General features: G+C 38.1%; 1 protein-coding gene across 3 annotated transcripts in view; it reads left to right on the forward strand.

Annotated features, from left to right (window-relative positions):
• Positions 1 to 228: 228 nt before the first annotated feature.
• Positions 229 to 26,137, forward strand: part of TECTA (tectorin alpha) — a 354,553-nt gene continuing 328,644 nt past the window's right edge. The window contains exons 1-5 of one of the 3 annotated variants that reach the window (XM_075190732.1): positions 229 to 347; positions 13,512 to 13,653; positions 17,479 to 17,618; positions 20,031 to 20,212; positions 21,060 to 21,316. In XM_075190732.1, the coding sequence (XP_075046833.1) occupies positions 243 to 347; positions 13,512 to 13,653; positions 17,479 to 17,618; positions 20,031 to 20,212; positions 21,060 to 21,316 (826 nt within the window). In that variant the 5' untranslated portion in view covers positions 229 to 242. Of the gene's footprint in view, positions 348 to 10,663; positions 10,879 to 13,511; positions 13,654 to 17,478; positions 17,619 to 20,030; positions 20,213 to 21,059; positions 21,317 to 26,137 lie in introns of those variants that run through there. The other 2 variants (XM_075190731.1, XM_075190733.1) reach the window with 2 other exon arrangements.

The following is a 26,137-nucleotide window of genomic DNA, read 5'->3' on the forward strand; positions in this document are numbered from 1 at the left end:
GAATGCCCCGGAATACTTCAGACAGACGGCAACTATGTTTTAAATTCAATTTTAATATGGCAGTTTGGAAAATTAAAGCAAACATTTTCTGGTTGTTCGGAGAAACTTCACGTTTCTTGCTTTGAACCAGTTTTCCATAAACTGCTATTTCTTATCAGTGTCGTATGCTGCACCAACGGTATGACACATCCGCGCATGCGCATTGCGCACAGCAATGACAGCTACGTGACTGTCTATAGCAGATGCGTTCGAGGCAGGATAGTCTGCAGCAGCCAACAGCGCATATGCTGGGAAATCTCGCGAAATGTGCACGTTCTGGCGACGCAAGGTTTGTTGACACATGCGTGGTGAGTCCCCGAGAGGTGCAGGTATTTAGTACCGTTACTACCGGCGGGCATGCGATTACTGCTTTATATGCCTCCGTTCACTTAAGATATAAAGCATGTATATGTTGTTAAGTTTGCTTGTAAGTTAATCATATTATTTGTCTTAGTAATCAGGTTGGCTATTTTTTAAAGCATCTGATTATATCCAAACAAGCAACTCTACAATAGTTCATTGTGTACCTGATTTACTATCGTTGTGGTTCTGCTAGAGATTGGATACACTTCACAATTAGAAGGTCAAGCACAACAAAAGGGACTTCTCTTCTGGGCCCACCAGTCACTGATATTTTTTAAAAAAACAAAACTGTTTGACATGAATAGCAAGTTTTTATTTATTTTTGCTTACTGCTTTAAAGTAGCTAGATTCAGTTTGCATGATGAGCATGCAAACTACCAATTTAATATTAACTGAACGGTATAAAGCTTGATATCCTTTGGCTTCCTGATGTTGCACATCCCTGTAGTAGAATAGTTAGCCCATTCAGAACCTATAGATATCCCACAACTATATCTGGTTTGCAGGTTTCGGTGTGAGTCAATTTAAAGCATTTAGTGAATACAGCCTATGATATAATGTAGTATGTTTATTAAAAAAATATATGTTCAAGACTAATAATACACAATGTATCGGTAGATAAAGTGTATATTGGTGTATAGATACAGTATATAAGAAACAGTGCTATATTATTATTATTATTATTATTATTATTATTAATTTTTATTTATAGGGCGCCACTAGGTATCCGTAGCGCCGTACAGGGACAAACAAAGTACAATACAAGGTGAGACAGCACGATACAGTAAACAAAATGCACAGTAACTCCGAGATCTCAAAGCACAGCTAGAGGGGAGGGGAGAGGGGAAGGTCCCGCATACGGCGGAGCCCAAGAGGGCACGGAGGGCAGGGAAACCCCCAGAGAGGAGGGAGCAAGAGGGAACAGGGAGGAGGGGGGCAAGGTAGCTGGAGAGCAGAGTTAAAAGTGGTGAAGACAGGAGGAGAGATGACCCTGCTCGAAGGAGCGTACAATCTAAGGGGTGGGGTAGACAGACAGAGAGACACAAGGGAGGGAGAGAAGGAGGATATATGTGACAGGATGGAAGGTCTTCAGCTGTCAAAGTAAGAGAATGTTTGTGACATCACTGAAGCTCTATATCTGGAAATATGTTCATACCCACGCTACACTTGTAGTGCGCACCTGCAGTTTTCAGGTTAGGTGAGTTAACATGCAAAAAAAACATCCATATCTAACCAACACCTGCTATTTCTTTAGATTAGTAATGTAGATGAAAGTTCAAATGTTTGTGGGCTTTTTGCATACTTTGATCTTTTTTTTTTAAACCATCAGATAATAATAAAGCAGAAACCTTGCTAAACATGCTACTGTAGTATCAGCTGATTAGTGATAATATGACCAAAATGAAATGGCAATGTTTCATTGAGACTTGAAACAACCACAGTTCTGCAGTACTCACCCTGCCCAAGCTTCACCAGTTCCTCTCTACTCAACTAACATGCTAGGGAGACCTACAGTTGTGTTATTTCCTGCTGGTACTGTATCTCTCTCTGTGTTATCAACTGGAGAAGAGGTGCAAAACAGTACTGTGTAATTTTCTAACACATACAGTTATTGCACTAAGTCTGTTCTGTCCAGTTAGGGCATGTGTTTGAAAATAACACACTGCTGCATTCTTTTCAAATCTCCCGAATTGTTGACATGGAGAATGGATCTGGAGCAGTTCTGTTGGTGCTTCTTGACATGGAAATCCTACACACACACACACACATTCAAATTAATAGAGGGATATTTTACAGTTGTTGTCATGGGGGTATATTTACTAAACTGCGGGGTTGAAAAAGTGGACATGTTGCCTATAGCAACCAATCAGATTCTAGCTGTCATTTTGTAGAATGCACTAAATAATTAACTAGAATCTGATTGGCTGCCATAGGTAATATCTCCCCTTTTTCAAAACCTGCAGTTTAGTAAATATACCCCCATGGAGTGAATGCATCCACTAAGCACTGGACAAAGAATATGTTAATCGGAAGGTGTTATATAAACCATGCAAGTCATTAGGAGCATATACTTGTTGATGAACCTTGCAATATTTGGGTGCTATAAATCTCCTCATAGGCAAACCGAGAGGGGTTTCCTAGTGCCTGGAAACCCCCCTCCAAGCCTGGGGCACTGTATAATTGAGGTGGCTGGACCCTGCCCCCGCTTCACACAGCTCTGCTCGAAAAAGAGAGAGCTGCGTGCACCTAACTGTAGTGCATGCAGCATTGCCCATGTATATTATGGGGATAGGGAGAGTTGGAGAGCAGCCAAGCACTCTAAAATTATAGCAATGCCCCCATGCATGCTAGTCATGCCCACTGGCGGCGTGGTGTGGAAACCCCCCTCTGCAAATCCTGCGTTTGCCCCTGCGCCTCATATGTTATGTTATCACCCTGTGCACTTAGTTTTCTCTTGAAAATAATATATAAAATAAATATCCTGTGCAGTTTGAACTGTGGTGACATAAACTGAAAGATGAGGACTAAGCTTTAGAAGTGATTTGGACCTGTGAATGCTCACGTACAGCTTCAAGTCAAAATCGCTTGTGATCAGCATCCACTGCCACAAAATATTGCTATTGTATGTTTTGTATAGATTTATCTGTTCTAAAGTGTATTTGATGCCACTGGGAACCTGCTAGAGAGGTGGTAAAGCACATTGCTTAATTTCCCTTGTTTCATGATTCTACTTGGTATTTTTTTGCAAAACAATTTTAACTTTTTGTGACTAGGTAAGGAAGGGAGTGGCATGCCATTGACCCCACTAAGATACAAATGGTTAACGCTATGGCATAGTACAGATCCTCATAAAATGTGGCTTAAACATCATTAATCTGCAACTGTCTTGTAACTCTGTGGTCCTAGTTCCTAAGGATAGCCCCTTAGTAGGTTAGTCATTTTCAAGTTATAGCTTTGAGCTAAGGGTGTGTGGGGTCTGTCTTTCTACATATATACCTTTTGGCTAGCCATCGATGTACAACTTAAATTAATACTTGAAACAATAACATGAATTTAAGATAGAGATTATGGGACTGATGCAGAGTTGGTCGCAGAAAGGGCATAAATTACTGGCCAGCTCTACATTGGTAGTATTATGCACCTGGTTTATGTCAAGTCATTATCAGCGTGTATTTGCTGCTGCCCTGTATAAGGTGCCAACGATACTCCTCTTAAGAGGCGTAAATACATGCTTCTGCAGGTCTGCATAACCCACATTTGTGTGAACAGGACCATACTGTACTCAAATGGTATTTGCACATCCCTTACCTCCCCCATACCACCCCTCAAGTCATAAGGAGGCGCAAGTGTTAGATAGCTTAAGTCTGCATTCGTGCATATGCAGCCGTCCTCTTTGGGCGCTTGCCTAGAGTGAAATTGGGGTAAGTTCAACTCTACATCACGCGCTGTGTGTTCTTGTTCCCCAATGTCAATGCACATTATTGGGCACTCGGATTGGCTTCTGCAGTGTATGGCATGGAGAATATCTGGACAACATTGTGTAACATGGCTGGCAAAAAGTAGCCTAACAAGTTTACAATATTTATATTAAACTTCTGCACTTCCAGATATTGTGGAAAACAAATCGCCCAATACAAGAGACCCTTAAGTCACTAAAAAAAATTCTCAGTTTTAATGAAGATTATTATTTTATAGGATTGTTTGTTTTAAAATTCCCTTTGTGTCTTCCGCATCTTTCTACATGGCTATTTCATTATATTATTTATGTACAGTGATTTTATTTCATCACGTCGAGTAAAACCACCAGTTGTACACTCTTTATGATGGAACTTTACGTTTTCTCAGTGAATAACCGCTGTACAAACCACCATATCTACTACTCAGTGGAAAATATTTGATCTTGCTTTCAAATAGTACTAATCTCCTGGTTTGTACTCAACCATTTGATCAGGTATTGCGTTAGTGTGTACTCCCCCACGATTGTGTTTTATCGCACCAAAGCACATCTTATCGTTTGATTTGGTCTTATAAACTTACTACAAATCACAATCCACGATGGAACAATGTCTGACAAATGTGGAAGTGTGCATGTACTCACGAACAGCAGTGTAGGCAGATCTCTATAGAGCGTGCAGAGTCGATGGTTAAGACAGACGAAGATCACAGGTCTGAAGGTAAATCGTGTAGGTATGTACGCATAAATCTGGATGCTCATTGGGACTTTTAGTCGTTGGTAAAATCGTTACAAAAATCGCATCTTTAGTCATTTTCTGTAGTGTGTACCAGCTTTATAATATGAAGTGGTCCTAAATATGACTTTCCCTACCTACCCTGATTCTAGTTATCATATGACAATTACATTTTACTATCCCTTAAGTTGAGTCCTTCTTCAAAATCCATACATAGGTCCCACCTAGTTTTTCTACTTCCTCTTCTTACCTTCTTTGTTTTGGTGGGTATAAAAGAATTGGCTTCAATTGGATCTGCTCTACCACCTTCCATTTGTGGATATACTGTCTCTTTAAAACAATCTTTTCTACCTTTAGATTAATTTAATTTGTTGACTTTTTGTATGTGTTCTACATCTTTTACTAAATATATTACTATTTTTTTTTTTTTTTTGGGGGGGAGGCGTCAGCCTTTTATTTATAATGTCAGACAGACTTGTTTATTTCCACTATTCTTGGATTTTGACACATCTCTGCTAAACACTCTGCCTTTGGTATAGTTATGTTCAAAGAGCAATCTGATGGTGTTCAAAAGGACACAATAACAAATTAAAATGCATTTAGTAAAAGTGGCAGGGGCATATGCAGTCAGTAAATCAATGTCAAATACTAATAAAATTTTTAAAGGACCACTAAACCAAGAAAATGTTTCCCTGTTTAAAAGTGTAGCTAATACCATTAACTACATTTAGAAAAGTTTCAGTAGCTTAGCATAACCAAAGATATCTGAAACATATTTGCGATCATGTGGGAATACGCTTTTCCTGTGCACAGCAAATTGTGTCTAAGTCCAAAGTCGTAGGCTAGGTACAAATGAAGAATTTTCCGACCAATGTGTTATCTTAAAGGATTGTACCTACGACTGAAGGTGTGTTCAGTCTGGTGATTCATGCATACACACTGACACGATTTACTTTCAGATCTGTGCTCTTCATCTGTTCCTCTAGTCTTTAGAGAATGACAGCACAATATTCATTCAATCATTCATTATTGTCACACTGATTAAAACCGCCTTGTTATAGCTATCCACATGTCCTAACGAATTTTGTTAGCTTCTGTGACTCTGAAACAAAACATTCTCTCTCAGAACGAACAAACGAATTATTCCTTTTACAGCACTGTCTACATTTAGTCATCGGGACATTCATCGCTAACATCGGCTGAAAAGAACATGACTTTGTAAACTCTAAGGAGATTGTGATCAGGAGTGCATACACACTACATAATCGGTCGGTGGTTGGTCGGAAAATATTGAACAGTACATCCAACCAAATGAAGCGATGATCGACACTTTGGGACGACTTCAGATCATCGTGTCACTATACACAGGGCCATCTTAACAACATTATGGTGCATCGGGGCCCCTATATATATATATATATATATATATATATATATATATATATATATATATATATATATATATATATATATATATATATATATATGTAGATATAGATGTATAGAGATACAGATATAGAGATAGATGTACTTGCTCAGTGACCCTTGAAGGTTTTTTTTGCAGGTTTTTTGTTTTTCAGAATTATTTATTCTAATTAAGAGCTCTGCCTATGGGGCCCCCTTGTCCGTGGGGCCCCCGGGCACCTGCCCATTGTGCCCAATGGAAAAGATGGCCCTGACTATACACACTCACACGATATCTGACCAAACGGTCAGATGCCGGCTGAGTGTAGGTTTTTTGTGCAATCATCGGGCCAGAGTGGGCTTCTTTCAGTTTGGAAAAGCCAATAACAGAATACTTATCTGTAATAACCATACATAAAGTTCCATACCATTCTTTTATCTCTTGCATGATGATTTGTATGTCTGCTGTTCTTCTAAATCAGAATATTCAGTAAAGTTGAATGTTTTTTCTTTTTTTTCAACTATCTTAAGGATTTCCGTCATTGCCTACACACTCTATACCAGCACTGCCATAGCTGCATGAAGTATGTTCTAACACTTGTGTGTGGGTGTAATTCCAGTGTTCCTGTTTCTTCCCACGGAGTTTCTGGTAGGTTTATTGGATTTTAACTACATTGGTGCTGGTTTGTAATTAGATTGTAAGCTCCACTGGTGCAGGAACTTTGGTGCCTGTATATAAGTTAGAAATAGTACCGACATATACATTGTTGCAGTATATGTTGGTAAAATAATAATAATTATATTAAAAACCCTTTGCTCATCTGTCACTTGGCCAAATTTTGTTAACCACCCTACACATACTAACATTGTCCAGAAATAGGCCATTGTTGCTGATACCTTGTTAGAGGAAGCAATAAGCGGGTATTCATGCATAACAAGTCCTGCTATGCTTTGTGAAATATTCAATTGGCTTTAAATTTCAAAGATAAATGTAAAGGTCAGTTCTGAACATTAAAGTGTAAGTTTCATGTTTCTAGTTTTCCAAACTTTCCCACATTTTTCATGTGCTTTGTCTATGATTATCATTGTTTTATGAGGTGATCATAATACAAACCAATTATGTACAATGACATGAAATGGGAGATAAAGATTACCCTGTCCATATGAGCTTACAATGTAAGAGGTGATACATAAAGTTGCTGAACAATAGTTGTTGCTGCTCCTGGAAGTGTACATGATTACTGCAAGGCCATTTCCAGCATTTAACATTAAACATTAACATTAAACATTACCAACCAAAAATATTACAGCATTGGAGACTGGCATTTCTATGAAGCTACCAGGGGTGTAGTATGGCTGGAATGATGAGAGACTGTGGAAGATTACATTACCAGCCAAAAATATTACAACATTGGCGACTGGCATTTCTATGAAGCTACCAGGGGTGTGGTATGGCTGGAATGATGAGAGACCGTGGAAGATGGAGAGATGAAAGATAAATTGGTCATTGTAGAAATTTTTAAAGCTGCAATCGCACTTATATTTTTCATTTTATTAGCATGTTAGGTACCTGTTCAGCATGCATCTGATCTTTTATAGTTAGCCTCCTACAAATCATTATCTCCATTTCAAAAACTCTTTGGTTGGCAAACAGAAATGGCTGCCAGACACAGTCTGCTCTCAGCATGTCATTTGATGGCAGAGGGGGAGATAGAGGATGTCTCAATGCAGACAGAGTTCAGACGCGTAATCCGAAGTGTCTCTGCACATTACATCATGTGACAGTAGTTACCATGGAAGTCCAGAATAACAAAAATCATTAATAGCAGCCTGAAGAAGAAAACAAGTGAAATGGTAAATAATTTTTTAATTTTTATAAAAAAAAAACAAAAAAAAAACTTGATTATTTTTCATGGGATTGCTGCTTTAAGACAGTCAGCTACTGACTACTAGGACTGGTTTTTTGTTTTTTTTTACTATTTACATTAACTACCTCCTCTTCTGGTTCTGGAGAAGGCTTTAGCTTTTTGCTGCTGGGTTTTTGTGGTTATCTTGTCTTTTCAGAGTAACTACATGAATGGTATTTTTCTTTGAGATCATGCTCTTTCCTCTAGTTTGTGTTCCCTATTGCCGGCCTTTCCATACATCACAGCATGCGTGAGCTGAAAACGACCGCGTATAGCCTGATAATCATTTTGTAGTCAGAATATTATGGTCAGAGGATGTCCCGCTATCTGTCTGTTAGGGGCTGAACAGTTTAATCAGTTTTGTTTCGTCGCCCATGTGTATGTACAAATTGGACAGTGTCCTTTTTTTATTTTGCATGTTGGTGCTCTCACCTAGCAGCAGGACTGGACCATGGTCAGCTTTATAATACAAGAGAGATGTACCCAAGCAATACCAGACTACCAATTGCAATCAGTATAGAGTGATTGCATTTCACAAGTCCTCACATGAACAGGAACTCTGCTGTTGGGGTATTCGTTATATTGTTTTTATAGTGTCTAGGGTTCAGGTGGAGTGATCATGCAGAGATCCCGTGTAGGTAACTACTGTAATCCCCTAGCCGTAAAATCATTTTAGACCATTTTTTCTTCTGACAAAAATTTATTGTACTGATGGGATGATATAGATTTAGTTACTGTCAGCAAACATAAATAAGAGGAATGCAGACAGAAGACCGTAAAATAAGTTTTAAAATTCTCAGCTATCTTTCATGCTGAGCTTTTCAATTGAAAGCATAAGTGCAGAGGTCAACAAGCAATACAATTACAGTATGTAGGTATCTAAGCAATGTAGTTGGTCTTATTGTAGACTAGTATTTGTTTACATCTGGAAACATTGTTAGTTCGGGTTACTATGTGCTGTGTTACTTTTATGTAGGCAGTGTAAATTTAGTACTGGTGAAGGTTTTGGAACATTCGCTGATATTTTCCAAGTGGAATTTGTTATCTATAAACTCTGACAATGCTCACAGATCATTGCTAGAAGTAGAATATATGAAAGTAATTCTGCTTCATCATGCCCAAGAATCATCTGTCATTCAACTATTCATCCAAGTTTGTTTGGATTTTAACAATGGCAGATACTGTCATTTGTTTATAATCAAAGATACGAATATGCCACCTTCTTTATCAAAAACTGAAAATACAGAAAATGTAACTATTTATGCTTTATAGTATTTTATTTTCATCCTCAATTGTCTGTTTCATACAAGACTATCTTTTTTATTTTTGGTGTAAATATAGTTCTTTGATTTTTTTTTATGTTTGGCGTTTGTACTGGTCGTACCTTCCACCTTACTGGTTTCCCCTTTTAGCAAATCAGTGATTTTGATGCAGAGTTATAAATAATTATACAACATTGGGTTTACTCATGTTTCATCCCAAAATAAACAAGCAATACACTCCTGGAACAGGAGTGCCTATAGTGATTTTTTTTTTAACCCTGTAGCTGCCCTCCATGTGTATTTAATCAGTGTTTTTTTTGTTGGAAGTGGTACATTTTACTTCTGATTGTGACACATTTTTTGAAAATGGTCAGTATAAATAATATTAAAACATTGTTAATGAAAAGCATGTGCCCACCCCACCCCCCCCCCCCCCCCACCTGCTTCAATAGCTCAAAAAAAACAGCACCCAGAGTGTAGTATTAGACTGTATACAGAGAAAGGCTGCTCATGTAATTTACATGAATTGTCTCCTATGTAAATAGTGTTTACATATGCTTGTAAATAGTCTCAAAGGAAGAGGAGAGCTGCAGGTGATAACTGTATAAATGTTATTCATTTAAAAAGGATAGAGATCTAAAATGAACTCCTGAGCATTCAGCAGTGTTGGGAGATTAAAAAAATAATAAATTCTTCTGTATGTATGTATCATTTCTGATGTCAATTCAGTAGGAATAAAACAACACAGCTAACATTTATATTAATGAAAAGTAAAGCTAACAATGAATTCTAATGTAAATTCTTGGATTTATATATACATTGGTTATTGCTTTAAGATATTTTTCATGTATTTTTTTTCTGTTTTTACATTCCCATTATTATTATTATTATTATTATTATTATTATCATTACAATAAGACGTTTCTGTTTCTTTTTCCATATAGTACATTGTTTGTTTTGAATGTATTCACCAGGGTTTCAAAGTAAAAATCTCCTTGCATTTTATAGCCAGTTACAACTAAATTGCACTGACATACTATATAAATTAGTAAAGCAGTGCCCTTGTAGATTACTTTTTATTTTGTTGATTTCATTCCCTTTACTAAGGCATGTATAACTCCATACTATGTAGACTTGTTCACCAATTTTATAAGCAAAAAGACGAACCCTATTTCCAGTTAAGTCAATCTCCAAAATGTAAATCTAGCCCTAGTTAGTTCTTAAGGATACTGTTCCTGCTGTAACATAGTCCTAACATAAAGGATTGCATTTGAAATACCTTATATAAGTGTTGTTATACATAGGAATTTGGACCTGTTAGTGCATAAGTGAGAACTGAAATAAAACTAAGGGATTTATCTTTACAAACTAGGACTATGTGCAACTTCATATAATTATGAGCTGCCTTATCAGTCACAAGGAAGAGGTGTGTACACCTGATACTAACTGACAGTGGGAGGGTCTTCATCCCTGATAGACAGCTTCCAGCCTTTATGCAGATGGGGGAGAAGTGAATAGATGCAGCTGCTGTTGTGGGTTCTCCATAGCAACAAGAAGTATTTAGTCTTCAAGTGCTCTGTAACTGCCAAATAAAAACAAACAGCTTGGTGGCTTTTTAGCTGAACGTCAGGACAGTGATGAAAAGTGAACACTAAAGTTGCACATTGCTGTTTAATAATGTGGTCCTGGAATGAGGTTATGTCTTGGAATGTGGTAAGTTACCTTTTTATAGTCCAAATAATACTTGTTAATTTGGCCAAGTAATACAATTTGCAGGAACATTAGGAGCTCGTTCACACCTATCTGCTTTGATTGCACTTTTCACATTTTAACAGACACATGCAAAGCACATTAAAATAGGACTAATAACAATCAATGGTGCAGTTCCCATCATTGCACAGCATACCCTGTTTCTTATGCTTTGACATACGCTACAAGTGTAGTAAATTGTATTGGTAAAAATGCAACGCATGAAACGCACGTCCTTTTCGAGTGCTTATGTGTGAATGAGCCGTCATGAAAGTTTTTTTTATTGGTTTATTTGACTGTCCTGTTCTTTTAGGCTGTAGCTTTGTATGCTAGTTGCAAAGTTCAAAGTTCTTATTCTATTTGTTGAAGGAGTTCAAGTTTATTAAGAGTTTTGAAAGCGTAATATCATCCTGTTCTGTCCATGTGCTTTCCAGGACTCACCGCTTTTTTTATTTTATTATATATATTATTCAGAGTGTCCTATTGAGTTTGCAGACGTTGGAGACCACTTAAAATTGAGTTACATTTTTTAAAAATGAATGAAAAGGGAATTTATTAGAACATACAATTGTATTGGAAAATGAAAGCAAATGTACAGAAACTCAAATACCTTAAAGTGCTGAACCAACACAAATTCACACAAAAATGACAACACTGGAAAGAGTCAAACTTAAATAATTTATGAAAAAGACCGTCTTTATGGGTTATGCTGGTATAACATAATTTGTGATGAAGCCTTGTACTATGTAGTGAGGAAATTCACAGGCCAGTGCTTAAGTTCTCTTGTGTGGATGTGGTGGGGGAGTGTTTATACTGCATTATCTTGAGAACAATTCAGCTTATCTGCACGCTGCACTTTTCAAGGTAACATAGACCAGCATTTGTTTGCTGCCTTGTGGCATTCAGGGCCGCCAAGAGGAATTTCCGGCCCCCAGTACAGCAATTTCTTGGGCCCCTTAAGCATCATGTTTTCTGGCAAGATAGGCAAAATAAAAAAGATATCATGTTAATATCTACTTAATGGGTGAAGCAATGTATACTAAAGATCTCTTACTCCTATTATTGGGAGCAGCTGTAGGCAGGGATTAAAGAAGCTCCTGTTCAAACACATGATGCATGTTTAATCCCATCCAGCACAATATTACCTTGATGGGATCCTTACTTATCACACATGATCTCTCATGGAGAAAACCTCCAAACATGTACTATTGGAGGTGAAGGGAGGCAGGGTTGAGAAAAAAAAAAAGTTGTACCTTTTTTTTTTCTTTCCCCCACCATCATCTATTGCGTTTTTAAGCACATTTAGTTCCCATACATGTAATATGCATTTTTCAGGATATAGAGATAAACTCAGTATAGTTAAAGTTGTTTTCTACTCTCCCTCTTTTATATTTCTTATCTTCTGTAAGCAGCCGTGAAGGCCAGAGGATGGGATCCAAAAGACTGGATTAGAATGGATGCCAGCTCTTGATTGGACATGCACAGTCGTCCAATCAGGGCCCGGAAGTCCTTTCTAACCGTTGCATCAGAACGTTCCCACTGATGGGGCTCATTGAGGTTTACAGAATGTTGCCAAAAAAGCTTCACACTTAATGTAAATGTCAAACCTTGCTGAATTCATTGAAAGGAGACCCACTGAAGTACAAATGGAGAGAGTTAATAAAAACACAAGTAACATGGTTAGCAACTTTTACTCTTTATCTTTTCAGTTAACCACTTTCAAGTGGCTGTATCAATTAAGATGGGTTGCTTGGAAAAAAATGAGGGTTTATTGATATTTGTGTAAATCAAGCACAGCCATACCTACTAGTTTGAAAATAACACTGAACTTTGTGTTTTAAAGATAATGTCAAGGCAATATTTATTTGCTTTTGGTGCAAAGTCTAGAGAAATATGTACAGTGCAATATGTACAGTAGCTACACATTTTTGTCTTTAACATGTTTGTTTTTAACATGGTGTTACATTAAATGTGTAATAGTGTGCATGTAATAAGCTCCAAAACAAATTTATGTTTGCAGCTAATTAAAAACCGTGGCTTTTTGTGCAGGGCAAACAGCCTTGGGTAAAATGTGTTCCCTACTTTGCACTTTCTTTAAAACCCTCGTCATTTCACTTTCACCAGCACAATTGCAAATAGAGCTTTATACCCATGGAATTATTTGCTAAAGCTGCCATGTTGGCTCAGAATGCATGGCACAAACAGGAAAAGTCTAGTGCAAAGTGTACATGATATTTAGAAGGAAGAAAGCGTTGTAGGCATTCTGTCTGACATACCTACGCAGTACATTTTAAATGAAATACTTCTAGGATATGGGATTACCCTTCTATAAGTCACAAGAAGAGTCAATTAAAAAATATATCTGCACATTCATTGCCATTTTAACGAAGTTCGTAAATTAGTCTAATCTATGGAACAGTAATGTTCTTTGATAGAGAATTCTTGAAAACCATTGAAGGTGCTTGAGGACGGTATTAATACATTTCTGTCCAATATTTTATAGTGAGCTTTGGCTGTTAGGACTCGAGCACATAACAATTACTGTGAATGTAGCATGTGCCAAGTGAGGAATTCAATATATATTTTCCCTCTTGCAGGTAACCGAAATGGAACCACCTTGCGGAAGGAGTTTCATGCAAATGCTGTGTGAGAAGTACAGCCCAGAAAACTTCCCATACAGGAGGGGACCAGGTGTTGGAGTGCATGTCCCCCCTGGGCCACAAGTGTCACCAATGAAAGGTAACTAGCACCCGAGTAATAAATAGGGGATAGAGCTTTATTTTACCTCTTGTACTAAGTCACAAGCAAAGTGCACTTTTCAGCCAATGGTGCCAACACACGGGCCAGTTATGCCACTTGTGCTGAGAGCCATGGAATAGCATGGTTGTTCAGTTTGGGTGGGTGACAGAATCTGGCCTTTTGACTCTCAGGCTGAGCGGTCTCGCATCACTGAGGCCTGTTAGTGTGGTAGTAAAATGAGCGCACAGAGGCGGTTCTCATCTGTCTGCATTGCTAGCCGTGGTGATAGTGATCCTATGGATATCAATAGGATCATTCACTGGCATTGCGGATGTTTTGGGTCCACACGCTGCAACATCGTGTCTCTTGTCTGCTATTGCAGCATTTTTGCCAGCTTTAACGTTAAGATTTTGCTCCACTTAACATTTGTGCAGTGATGAAAAAAATATTAACAGTCTTAACACCATACAATTGAATGTTAGGCATACCCAGAGATGTAGCCTGTAGTCAGAATCTTTTCACACATGCCACAGCTTGAAGACATAACATTTCAATGGCTCTTACCCCCTAGTAAATCTAAGCATTATTTACAGATACTTATGGAGAGATCAGTCAGCTCATACAAGAACCGTCTGCACTGGCAAAGCAGGATTTACTGGATTGATGAGAGGGGGGAGTCATTGGAAAATACATATAACCACACAATCAAATTTACTACAAGTAATTTTGTGCTCATAGCAAAATCACAGCATATCAACAAATACTATAAATAATAATTATAGTGTATTTCACATTCTTCTTGGCGTGCTCTGTATTATAACCCTACCCTGCTAATTTTGCTATACCTAGACAATCTTGGGACTCAAGTGTAACTACCTCAGGTGTAGTAAACCAAGTAAAATATTCAGTTTATTGTATTTGCAATGCAACAACAAAATGCTAGGTACATTATTACCACAGTATTAAATACAAAAGTAATGGAAAATACAGCATTAATTTTCTAGGTCTAATACTTGACTAATCAGCAGATGTCAGTGTTGTACAAGTCACGGAAATACATGTAGATCAAACTGTAATATATATTGCTAAAACATTCGGTGTGAACTCAAAGGTGCATAGAAAGATAAGTCCATTGCCCTCATTGATCTGTGCCTGCATGTCATAGCCAAAACTATCAATGACGTCCTATGGCTGCAGCTGCTATGCCTGTCTCTGGCACTGCAATGTGTAGAAACTGTTTACTAGAGTCCTTATGCATTGTCCGTTATTTACAGATGACGCTAAGCTTTGTAAGGTTATTAGCACAGGAATTTTTTTCCTCATAATTTGAAGCACTGTCTTTCCCTACATTGTCTTTTGTGTACCCTGTCTCATTATTTTTCAGGGGTTCTTGCAGTGACTGTAAAATATATAGCTGGTGATCATTTCTGTGTGAATAATGGCTTTCCAGATAAGCGGTCCCACACAGAAAGCTGCACTGGCAAGAGCTAATAATCTCCTAGGGTACGGGTCTAATTAATATGACCATTTTACAGATTACTGGATATATTGTGTTTGGAATATGGGGTACATATTTGGGCACCTGTGAATTCAAAACGAGAGTTTAAGACAGGTTACATTCTTAACAAAAAGAAAAGAGGTATTAAATTAGAATGAAAGTCTTTACAAATTGTGATTGTGTCCTTTGGAATAGACTTACTTAAGAGCTACACTATACAAATACATTCAAGGACATTATAAATATATGGTTAGCAAAAATTTTACACTCAGGGCGCTACAGGAGATGAGCAATTGTCTTAGAGGAGCAGTGTATCTTCTTCCAGCATATAAAAAGGGAGTTTTAAATGATGGTTGCAGACTGTGTTATCCACTGCCGAGAGAGGTACTGCTAGCAGATTCATTGCATTGGATTGCATGGATTAATTACAAGAAGTGGTATATAAAGTTTTAGCAAGAAAATTAAAAGTTTGGGATGTTTGAGGGAATTAATCTTAAGGTCATGTATGTGGTCAAGCAGGAAACTTATTTTTACTCTGGATCCACACATGAAGACTTTAATAAAATGTTTATCTAGTTAATCATGTCATTGTCTTTTTAACCTCAATAGCAACAGAACTATATAGCTTCTTGCAGTGGTGGCTGATAGAAAATGGTCCTATTCATATTGTTTTATCATTCAGCCAATGAACAGTCTCAGAAATGGATGGGAGGTGTGTAGGACACCTGTAAAATAATATTTTTATATATAGTGTAATTCCAGTAATATAATAATCTGGAAGTGTTCCTTTCCTGAAAAATGTGTTTTGTTTCACCCAATTTTGTATGCGTCCGTCTAACTTTAAATGAAACATACGCTGGACATGGTTATTCCAATGAAAGTTGATTAAATATAATACCATGTACGCTATTCAATTGCAGTTTATAGTTATTGTAGGTAGACAAGGATTCTAGGTATAGTCCAGTTGTGGGATAATCTGCCAGGGACAAGATATAGAGACAGCTACCATGAAAAATTAGTAGTAAGAGATGCCCAGGGTGTTGTTAAAACCGAGTTGTATGTTAACTTATCAATCCCTGTGAGGACTCCAAGATATCCACATCTTGGCTGGTCCGAATTGAGTTCAAAGTAATGTGCTAGATGGGAATTATTCCTTTAATTTGTATTCTGCCTATGTTCTTAGTATTTTCAATAGTGCTTCTATCCAATCTTATTCACTAGCAGACGATTATATACAAAAAGAAAATTCTACTATTAGCCTTCCAAATATTGAAAATATACAATTTTAAGGGTTTAGCGAATTGGTGAAGGATTTAAATCTTTGGCATGTAAGTTGGGTGAGAAGATACATTGCGGCCAAGGGAGTAGAGGACTCTGTGGATCGTTACAAAAACTTCTGAAGTGATTATTACCTGATTTAATTGATGTGATGTATTTATTTTGGCTTGCATAGTATAGTTTTAAGTGTTTGGGAAAATAGGTATTCTTATGAATTAGTGACTATATAATTGCATCAGGGAATTCTGCCTATGGTTACCTAATTTCATTACTACTTTTTTGTTTAGCTGCGCTGCTCTTTTTGTGATTGCTGGGTAGGGTAACAAAAAACATTTATGGGTACAAAATAAAGTTAGATTTTATTTATGTTTAGTATTTTATGTATTTTCTTGTCCTTATTGCCGATATATAAAATTTTAGTGGGGGGCTCATAATATGGAATCCTTTATAGATCTACACTTCATCATCATCATCATTTATTTATATAGCGCCAACATATTCTGTAGTGCTTTACAATAGGGGACAAACATAGTAAACTAATAAACAAACTGGGTAAAACAGATAAAGAGGTGAGAAGGGCCAGCTCGCAAGCTTACAATCTACACTTGTTTACAGATCTATACTTTGTGTACTGGGAGTGCTCCTCATAAATAGTATTTATTCCTTTTCTTTCTAGCATCTTAGTTGTAGTAAAAGTGGTAGATGGATTCATACTGACCTTTTTCTACATCCTTTAATGCTTGCATGTTCTTAACTAATATAGTTGTCCAGAGCCATAACTTAAAATTCTAGCACCTGGGGCCCCCCTAGCCCTCAATTTTAACCGAATGTACCTAAAGTATTCCTAAACTGCGCCCCCCTTCAGCGTTGGGCCCTGGGCGGTCGCCCCTATCGCACAGCCCTAGTTACAGCCTTGTAGTTGTCATAATTTCAAAATGCTTCTGACCATTTGTGAAGCGGTAGACTGCATAAAAATAATTATATATATATATATATATATATATATATATGTGCATCGGAAGAGTGACTTTTCATTTTCTGTTTTTCAGATCGTTTGAATCTCCCCAGTATCCTCGTCTTGAACAGTTGTGGTATCAGCCATGCTGGAGATGAAAGTGAGATTGCTGCGTTTTGTTCCCATATCTCAGAACTGGACCTGTCTGGTAACAAGCTGGACAACTGGCAGGAGGTTAGAATACACATAAGAAGTGATCATTTGTATTGCATTTAAGCAGTTGGCTCTGGATTGAGTACATTAAATTATTATACAGATAAATTTTCATATATTGGAAAAATAAATTAGTTAAATTAGGTAAACCATTTTCTCCATGGTCCCTAAAGGGTGATATTGTAAAATAATAATGCTGGATGGGCTCGAAGGTTATATAAGTATATACACAACAAGAACGTTTTTGAATCATGACGCTCTTTGGATATGCAAAACAGCTTTTGGATTTTTGATTCATTTCATGGGCCGGAGCATGTTCAACTTCAACCAATGTGACTATTGTTCACCCTTTTAAAGGGACATCTAGAAAGTGGGTGAAAAAAAAAGTTAATCATGTATCTTTATGCAAAGGATGTATAAATACATTGGTAGAGACCCCAGGCTAGTGTCATACAGGCTCCAAAATCCAGTGACTAAAGGACTAAAGAAATTCAATGCTCAGTCTCTGATTTTTTTCAGCTTATAATATATTGATTCCAGATTCCTGTCCCACTATAATGTCACCATAACCAGAATGTACATAAATTTTAAAGGGCAGGGAAAAGCAGACATTGAATGCTACAAAGTGCTGATATCTCGACTGACAGTCCATCATATATTTTACAATACGTTGTAATATTTTGGAATAGCCTTATTATTTTAAGTAATAGACTATGTCCTGATACCAAACTGGAGATATTAGTATAGAAGAGTTCTGAAAGTAGTGTTCTTACATATCACTGTTACCACATGCTGACATTCGGTGAATACTAGGGGGCTGATTCAATTCTGCCACGAATAATGCGGCCTTAACAGTATTACCGTTAATACAGTAATTTTAACCTGGATTTCTCCTCACAGCTCAGGGCGCAGCGAGTAAAAAATAAAGCGTTGAAATGACCATATTAAGGGTAATTATGCACAGTTTTACCGTAGTAATGGTAAAACTGCTAACACCGTGTTATTTGTGTCAATTCAATTTTAAACATTATATATATATATATATATATATATATATATATATATATATATATATATACATATAAATAAATATTCAAATTAAAACAATTTCCCTTCAAATGAGAACTACATCTATGTATATGTTACCAATTTTTTTTTTTTTTATTTTTTTTTGTAAAATTAACTTGTGCTCAAGACCTTATACTGGTTTCTTGTTTGATATTTCCCATGGATAAAGAGTAGGAAAAAAAAAAAGCTTGTGTTACTAGGTAAATATCCCAAAATGTATTCATCTACAGCGTTTGTCTGAGAAATGTGCAGGTTCCCCACTTTTTTTGGGGGGGACAGGGGACTATTCAGAGGTGTTTTATCCAGGCGGTTTGGCAAACCACCGCTTGTTACATGGAAAGTTTTGTACCCCACCAAGGGCCTCCAGACTGCAAATGCAGTTTTAGACCTTGTGGGGTTTTTACACGCTGTTTGATGTGTAGTTTTGGCCTTTGTAAATCATATCATAGCACCTAGTGTCAGATGATAGTTCAGATAAGTGTTTGTTAGCAATAGATTTATTTTTCCAACCTTTCCTTAAGTGCAGAGTTCTGAAGTGCCCAATGGACAATTTCTCCTATCTGAGATGGAAGACTGTAACCGTCAGTATTGTCATATTCCTCTCGGTGGCCTCTGTAAAAAGTGTCCTTTTCTGTACAGTGATATCCGGTTTGGAAGACATCTTGTGCTACACAAAATCACAGTTGTGCCATGTTCTCTCCATTTCTTAATGATGGACTTGACATTTCTTCAGCAGATATTTAGTTTTGGAAATCTTCCTATATCCCAACCGGATTTGTGTTTTACAATATAATTTTCTCCCATTTACTTTGAATGTTTATTGAACTTCATGATGAAGCTCTTGTTTGGAAATGCGCTAAACAGCTATAGGATCTTTCATAGATATGTGTATGTATTTAGTAATCACTTGAAACACTTTAATTGTACATATTGAACTCTACACAATTATGTGACCACTGAAGACAACTGGTTGCACAGGGTTTTCATGAGTTTCTTGGCAAAATGGGTGAATTATTATGAAATTAATTAGTATTTGCTTTTTTGTGTAATGAGTGAAGAAAACACTTTACAGACTATATATTTTAGATTTTTGGACATTGCAGAGTATTTTGCATTGGTGAGTGGTGAAAACAACATTTGATTCCATAATGTAAGAAAATAAAATGTTAAAAATTCCATGAAGGAAATTCCTTTTATAAATTCTGCATTGGTAATAATGCCAACAAATATATTATTGTAAATGTATACATTGCTGTGAAAATTGTCCCAGGATATTGCATATTATTGTGAATAGTTTTAGCCATGTAAATGTAAAAGAGCAATCCTTTTTTTTCAACTGTCTGTTTTATCGCATGTTTAAAACAGGTCAGCAGGATCGTGTCTAATGTACCTCAGCTGAAGTTCCTAAATCTGAGCTCTAACCCTCTACACATGTCTGTTTTGGATCGGGAGTGTGCTGGAGCATTTTCTAGTATCCGTAAACTGGTTCTCAATAATTGCAAAGTTTCCTGGGAAACCGTCCACACGCTGCTGTTGGAGCTACCAGAGTAAGTATGGGGGACGTTGCATGTGTTGTTGGAGAGATTATTATTTATAAAATGCCGTATTTTTTCAAAATAGAGGAAAACAACAGATATTGACAAACTGATATAAATATACATATAAATATATAAATCTTAAAGGTGTCTTACCATCTCACTATGTTAGCCCCCTGTGAGGGGGTTAGAATTGGAATATTAACATATACATATCAGAACAAGTGCAAATCCACAATACAATTTTTTATTGAGAGAATGAGAGTATCTCATTATGAGATTGCGGTTATAAGACTCAAAATAGTGCAGGCAGATGTATTGATATAAGGGAAAAGGGGAGGAAAGGGGGGGGGGCGAGGAAATGTTAGTAGAGGAGAAAGGGGTAAGGAAAGGCAGAGGAAGGGGGGGAGAATGAGAGGGGGGATGGATGAAAAAATGTGTAAAGAACTCTGATCTATGTGATAAAAACAAAGAATCAGAGAGAACCATGGCTATCAAAGTACTCCATCCAAGTATGCCATGTTGATAAAAGTAGGTTTGCGATTGTAAAGTAAGCTAGTGATGTGTTCCATTTTATATAATTGCCAGATATTGGCAATTAGGGCAGGACTGTGGGGGGTTCAGGGTTTTTCCACTTTTTGACAATTAAACATGGCCAGGAAGTTTCCATACCAGTCTGTGGACTCCTCGTGGTAGATGAGGCAGAAGGAGAGAGGTTATATTGTCATACCCCAAGACCAAGTAAAATTGTTGTTGAGGCTGTCTATTGACTTTTTTTTGTGTATTATTTAATTATTATTTAATTGAAAGATAGAATTTTTTTCAACCTAGTGTAGTAAAATGGGTCTCTCTGTTTCAGCTTGGAGGAACTGTTCTTGTGCCTTAATGACTATGATGCCATAGTGAGCTCTCCAGTTTGCTTTCGTTCACTAAAACTTCTTCATATTACGGACAATAATCTCCAGGACTGGTCAGAAATTTGTAAATTAGGCAGATTATTTCCATGTCTCCATACTCTTATCCTAGCTAATAACAATATTTTGACAATTGGGAACTCTGAGGAATCACTGTCGCGACTCTTTCCAAATCTCCGGTCAATAAGTCTTCATAAATCAGGTGAGATTTTCTCATGTGCTTATTGTATTCTCTTTGTAAAATCTGAATCCTGTATGTACTTGATCTCGTTTCTGAAAGGTTCAGTATGTGTTTTAAGCTTTAGACCTTGAGCCATCATATGTTTTTATGTCCTGTATACAGTACATCATATTTTTACTTTCTAGACCAGGGTTCAGCAACCTTTTTCTATAAATGTGACGTCTAAAAGCTAGTGAAGACAAGGTGTGCCAGGTGTGTGTGTGTGTTTAAGTTAAGAATTGCTGATATGGATATGTAAAGAGATCGGCTGGGGGCCACATAGGCCCTCAGATGCAATAGGGTTTTGATAGTGTGAAATTAATTTTATATGTTTTTAACACTTTATAGTACAATATAAAAACAATTACATGATATAAGGCTATGCGCCCTGTGTCCCTTCACCTCTCCCCAATGTCTCCTGTATTACTTTACCTTTTTTAATGTCTCCTGTGTTCCTATATCTCTCTAATGTCTCCCCTGTATTTGTTCACCTCATCCTTATGTTTTCCTTTCCCATTTCGGTTACCTTTGTCTGTCCCTAATCCCAATGTACTAACCATGTACCACTATCTTTATACTAGGCAAGCTCCTCTCTCACTTCCCACCTGCTTTTTTCTCTATATTGAGAGATCATTCTCTTGGTACTTGATGCTTGAACCCAAGACTGTTTCTCCCACTGCACCTATTAGTTAGGTGTAGGGAGAAAAGGGGAAAGGGTGTATTTAGGGCTTCACAGCTTGTCTCATCTAGTAGTTGGTTTTGTGTGCCCCAGTGGTATCCCTAGGTGTCCCCTCCAAAAATGGTTCCAGATTCATGGTGTGATATTGTCCCCCAGGTCCCTTGTATAATAGTAATTAGGAGTAGAGATGTTCACTGACCCCCGTGAACTGGTTTTGGATCTAGATTAGCTTCATGTTTTGGTTTTGGAAAAACCGCCCTCGTGTGTTTTTGATTTTGGATCTGTATTTTTTAGAAAATTTGCTAAAATATGCTAAAATCACATAATTTTGCTCTTTTTTTTTATCCTACATTATTATTAACCTCAATAACACTAATTTCAAGTCATTTGCAGTCGATTTTGACCACCTCACAGGTCACAATGTTATTTTCATACACTTTCGGACAAATACTGCAGCGACTTGGCTGGATGGTAAGCGACAGCAATGACTCAAACACACGTTAGTTCCTAGCATATCTAGGACACATTGGCACACAGCAGTGGCAGAAAAGAAAAGTTGTGCAAGATGGAATTGTCCTTGGGCCCTCCCACCCATCCTTATGTTGGATCTTTAAAAGGACATGCACAAAAGTGCAACTCCTTGTGGCTGAAGTGCTTCGTTTGTTTGGGCCCCCACAAAACAAGGTAACAATGGCCTTAAAGCACCTTAGGTAACAGTGCTGTTAATGAACTCTACTACTGTGGCAAGATGTTGTCATCATTGTCAGCCTCATCCTCGGCCTCATCAGTGTGTACATCATCCTCACACATTATTAATTCATCACTGCTGGAATCCACCATTACAGAAGTCCAATTCCAAAGTGGCATCCTCAATTCTTGTATCACCGGCTACATTTGGGCTGTTCAGGCACACATCTGCAGAAATGCTGAAAGGGGCCTTCTTTATGGGTACAGTATCAGAATGGTCACGATTACACATAGCACTCGTGGATAGACTCTCCTCGGGAATTTGTGTCATTACTGAATCTGAACATACAGTTTCCTCTAATGTCTAACTGTTTTCTTCCAGCTAGGCTTTTACACGTAAAAGTATTTGGACACCACTTTTGGAGTCCGAATGACAAGGTCTTGCTTGGTCATGACTGACCTTACAAGAATATGCCTCAGTGACAGTTGTCGAACTCGCACTCATAAAGAAAGGCGAAGGCCTCATCCTTTATTTGCCACTGCGTGTGTAGAATGGCATGTTGGCAATTTTTCTTTTTTTCTGCAGTTAACTTTGCCTGGATTAAAGGTCTTTTTTTTCTTGACCAAGGTAAAAGGTGATTTTTTTTACATTTGTGTTTCCCGGACTTAAAAACACACTGCACTTTTACATAGACATTACCAGATGACGTAGAGGGATTACTTTCATCATGACTGGTGCCAGCAGCTGCTTGGTGCTCCTGCTCTTCTGTGTACTGCTGTGAATCCATTTTGATAACACCGTACACTTTCACTGCAAATTCTGAAGAAAAGCCTGCAAGGCCTAGTATTTGTATTTCAGAAATGACACTTAGCAATGGAGCAATAGAGCTGTCCTCATTGTGTGTAACCTATATAACACCATACAATTTGACTGCAAATTCAGAAGAAAAGCCTGCAAGGCCGAATATTTGTATTTCAGAAATGACACTTAGCAATGAAGCAATGGAGCTGTCCTCATTGTGTGTAACCTATATAACACAGTAGAATGTGTCTACAGAATTACACCAAGCCTGCCAGCACTAGTATTTGTATTTTTCAGCAATGAGAATTGGCAATGGAGCTCTCCTGAATGTCACTGTAGACTTTGTTGAAAACTGCTATCCCCCTCCTCTTTCAATTCTATCTATGTTGTTGCCCAACTGCTCTACAGACTGTGCTACCCCTTCTGTGTCCCTCTTTCAAATGGCGCTAGATCGTGGAGGGCAGTATTTATAGATTTCAAAACTCGGGAGATCCAACAACGTAACGATGATGTTTTGCCTTGTTTTCAATTCTGAGGGTGTGCGAAAGTACCGAGCCGATTCGGCTAAGTACTTGGATATGCTAAGTTCGGGTGTGTTCGGTTCTTGGGGAACCAAGCCTAAGCACCTCTAATTATGAGGAATTTCTCCATCAGTGCAGTGTCTTACAACTTTCTCCAGATGGGCTCCTCGGGGACATCTGCCACTCTCGACAATGGACTATATGGAGGTCTGTAGGGAACAGTCACCCCACAAACTGTGTCTTCCCCTTAGTAGCCGTCTTGTGTTCATATGTAGTTGTGATGGATGAGGGGCTCCTGGTGGGGTTACTGGAGGGCTGGTATACAGTGGTGTGTATGTTTGGCAGAGGGTCTTAAGAGCTTCCTCTGTACTACATGGGTTTGTGCAGGTCAAAAGGCAGCTTCGCTTTGTGCACATTTGCACCAAATCCTGTCCATCTAATTTCTCCCAAGAGTACAAATACAGGATCTGGATGTATCTTGAGGCTCTGCGCTCCAGAGCAGAGTTCTGGGAGTATTGTGTATGCAGGCTGCTGGTGCTAGAACTCTTGCTAGCTCATATCCTCTTTGAGATAATGACTGATTAGGGTCTCTCCTGCCAGCTTCAGACTTTGAGGAGAAGTGCCGTTAATACCATAGCGTTGTATACCAGCCCACTTTAAGCAAAATATATTTATATCATGCTAATAACATCATAATATTAATATAAATGGGACCAACAAATAAACGTAACACATGATTCTTGAATTGTGCAATTATTATATACAAAGTTCATAGTTGTCTGATTTGAAATATATTCATGTAGTGTCCCCCAGTTCATGTTGTGCCACACAGCCGTGTCCCCCAGTTCATGTTGTGCCACACAGCCGTGTCCCCCAGTTCATGTTGTGCCACACAGCCTTGTCCCCCAGGTCATGTTGTGAAACACAGCAGTGTCCCCCAGGTCATGTTGTGCCACACAGCAGTGTCCCCCAGGTCATGTTGTGCCACACAGCAGTGTCCCCCAGGTCATGTTGTGCCACACAGCAGTGTCCCCCAAGTCATGTTGTGCCACACAGCAGTGTCCCCCAAGTCATGTTGTGCCACACAGCAGTGTCCCCCAGGTCATGTTGTGCCACACAGCAGTGTCCCCCAGGTCATGTTGTGCCACACAGCAGTGCCACTAATTTCATGTATATCCTCACAATTTACCTTTTAAAAACATATTTTAATAAAACAAATGGGCAGCTCTGTTTTCTTATGTGCGACTAACATCTGGAGTCTGCACAAAGGGTCCAGACGTCTTCATTTCTGTGCCCGAACATGTGAGGAAACAGATCTGTCTGATGTGTGTCGGAGGTTGCCGACCCCTGTTCTAGATTTTTTTACTTACTAGTCACAATTTTTATTTTACTGGTGTGTTAGCTTGTGTGCTAGTGGCTCCATGTTTTCAATCTGGCTTTCTCTTTTGCACATTTTTGTTGTTTTAATACTTGGTCCAATAGAAGTATTCCAAATGATATACCGTATTTCCCCATGTATAAGACGCACCTTTTTCCCTAAAATTTTGGGTCTAAAAACTGGGTGCGTCTTATACAGTGGTAGTAGCGCTTACCCTGTCAGATGATTTCTCTGTCCGGTAAAGTCTTCTTTCTTCTGTCCGTTCTGATCCTGATGCTGGAAAGTCGCTTACCATCCTCTTCCCGATGACCGGATGTGGTGCATGAACCGCAGTTGGAACGCACACTTCCGGTTTCTGCATTTGGCGTTTTGTCCAATCAGGACTTTGTCAAAGTCCTGATTGGACATCCGGTCATCACGAAGAGGACAGTAAGCGACTTTCCAGCATCAGGATCAGAATGGACAGCAGAAAGAAGACTTTACCGGACAGAGGAAGCATCTGACAGGGTAAGGCAGAATTAGCAATAGGGTTAGAACTCCGTCTCTCCTCTCTGTACCCGCTGCACAATTACTCTACAAAAAACATTATCCTCAATTTTTTCACAGTCACCAATTACTTTGCAAAAGACTATAAACTTTATCCTCAATTTTTTTACATGATTTATACAAGTACGTCCTATACAGTGGAGCGTCATATACATGGGGAAATACGGTATTATTCACATGTTAACACTCA

This window comes from Mixophyes fleayi, chromosome 11 (genome assembly GCF_038048845.1).
Source record: "Mixophyes fleayi isolate aMixFle1 chromosome 11, aMixFle1.hap1, whole genome shotgun sequence".
NCBI lineage: Eukaryota > Metazoa > Chordata > Amphibia > Anura > Limnodynastidae > Mixophyes > Mixophyes fleayi.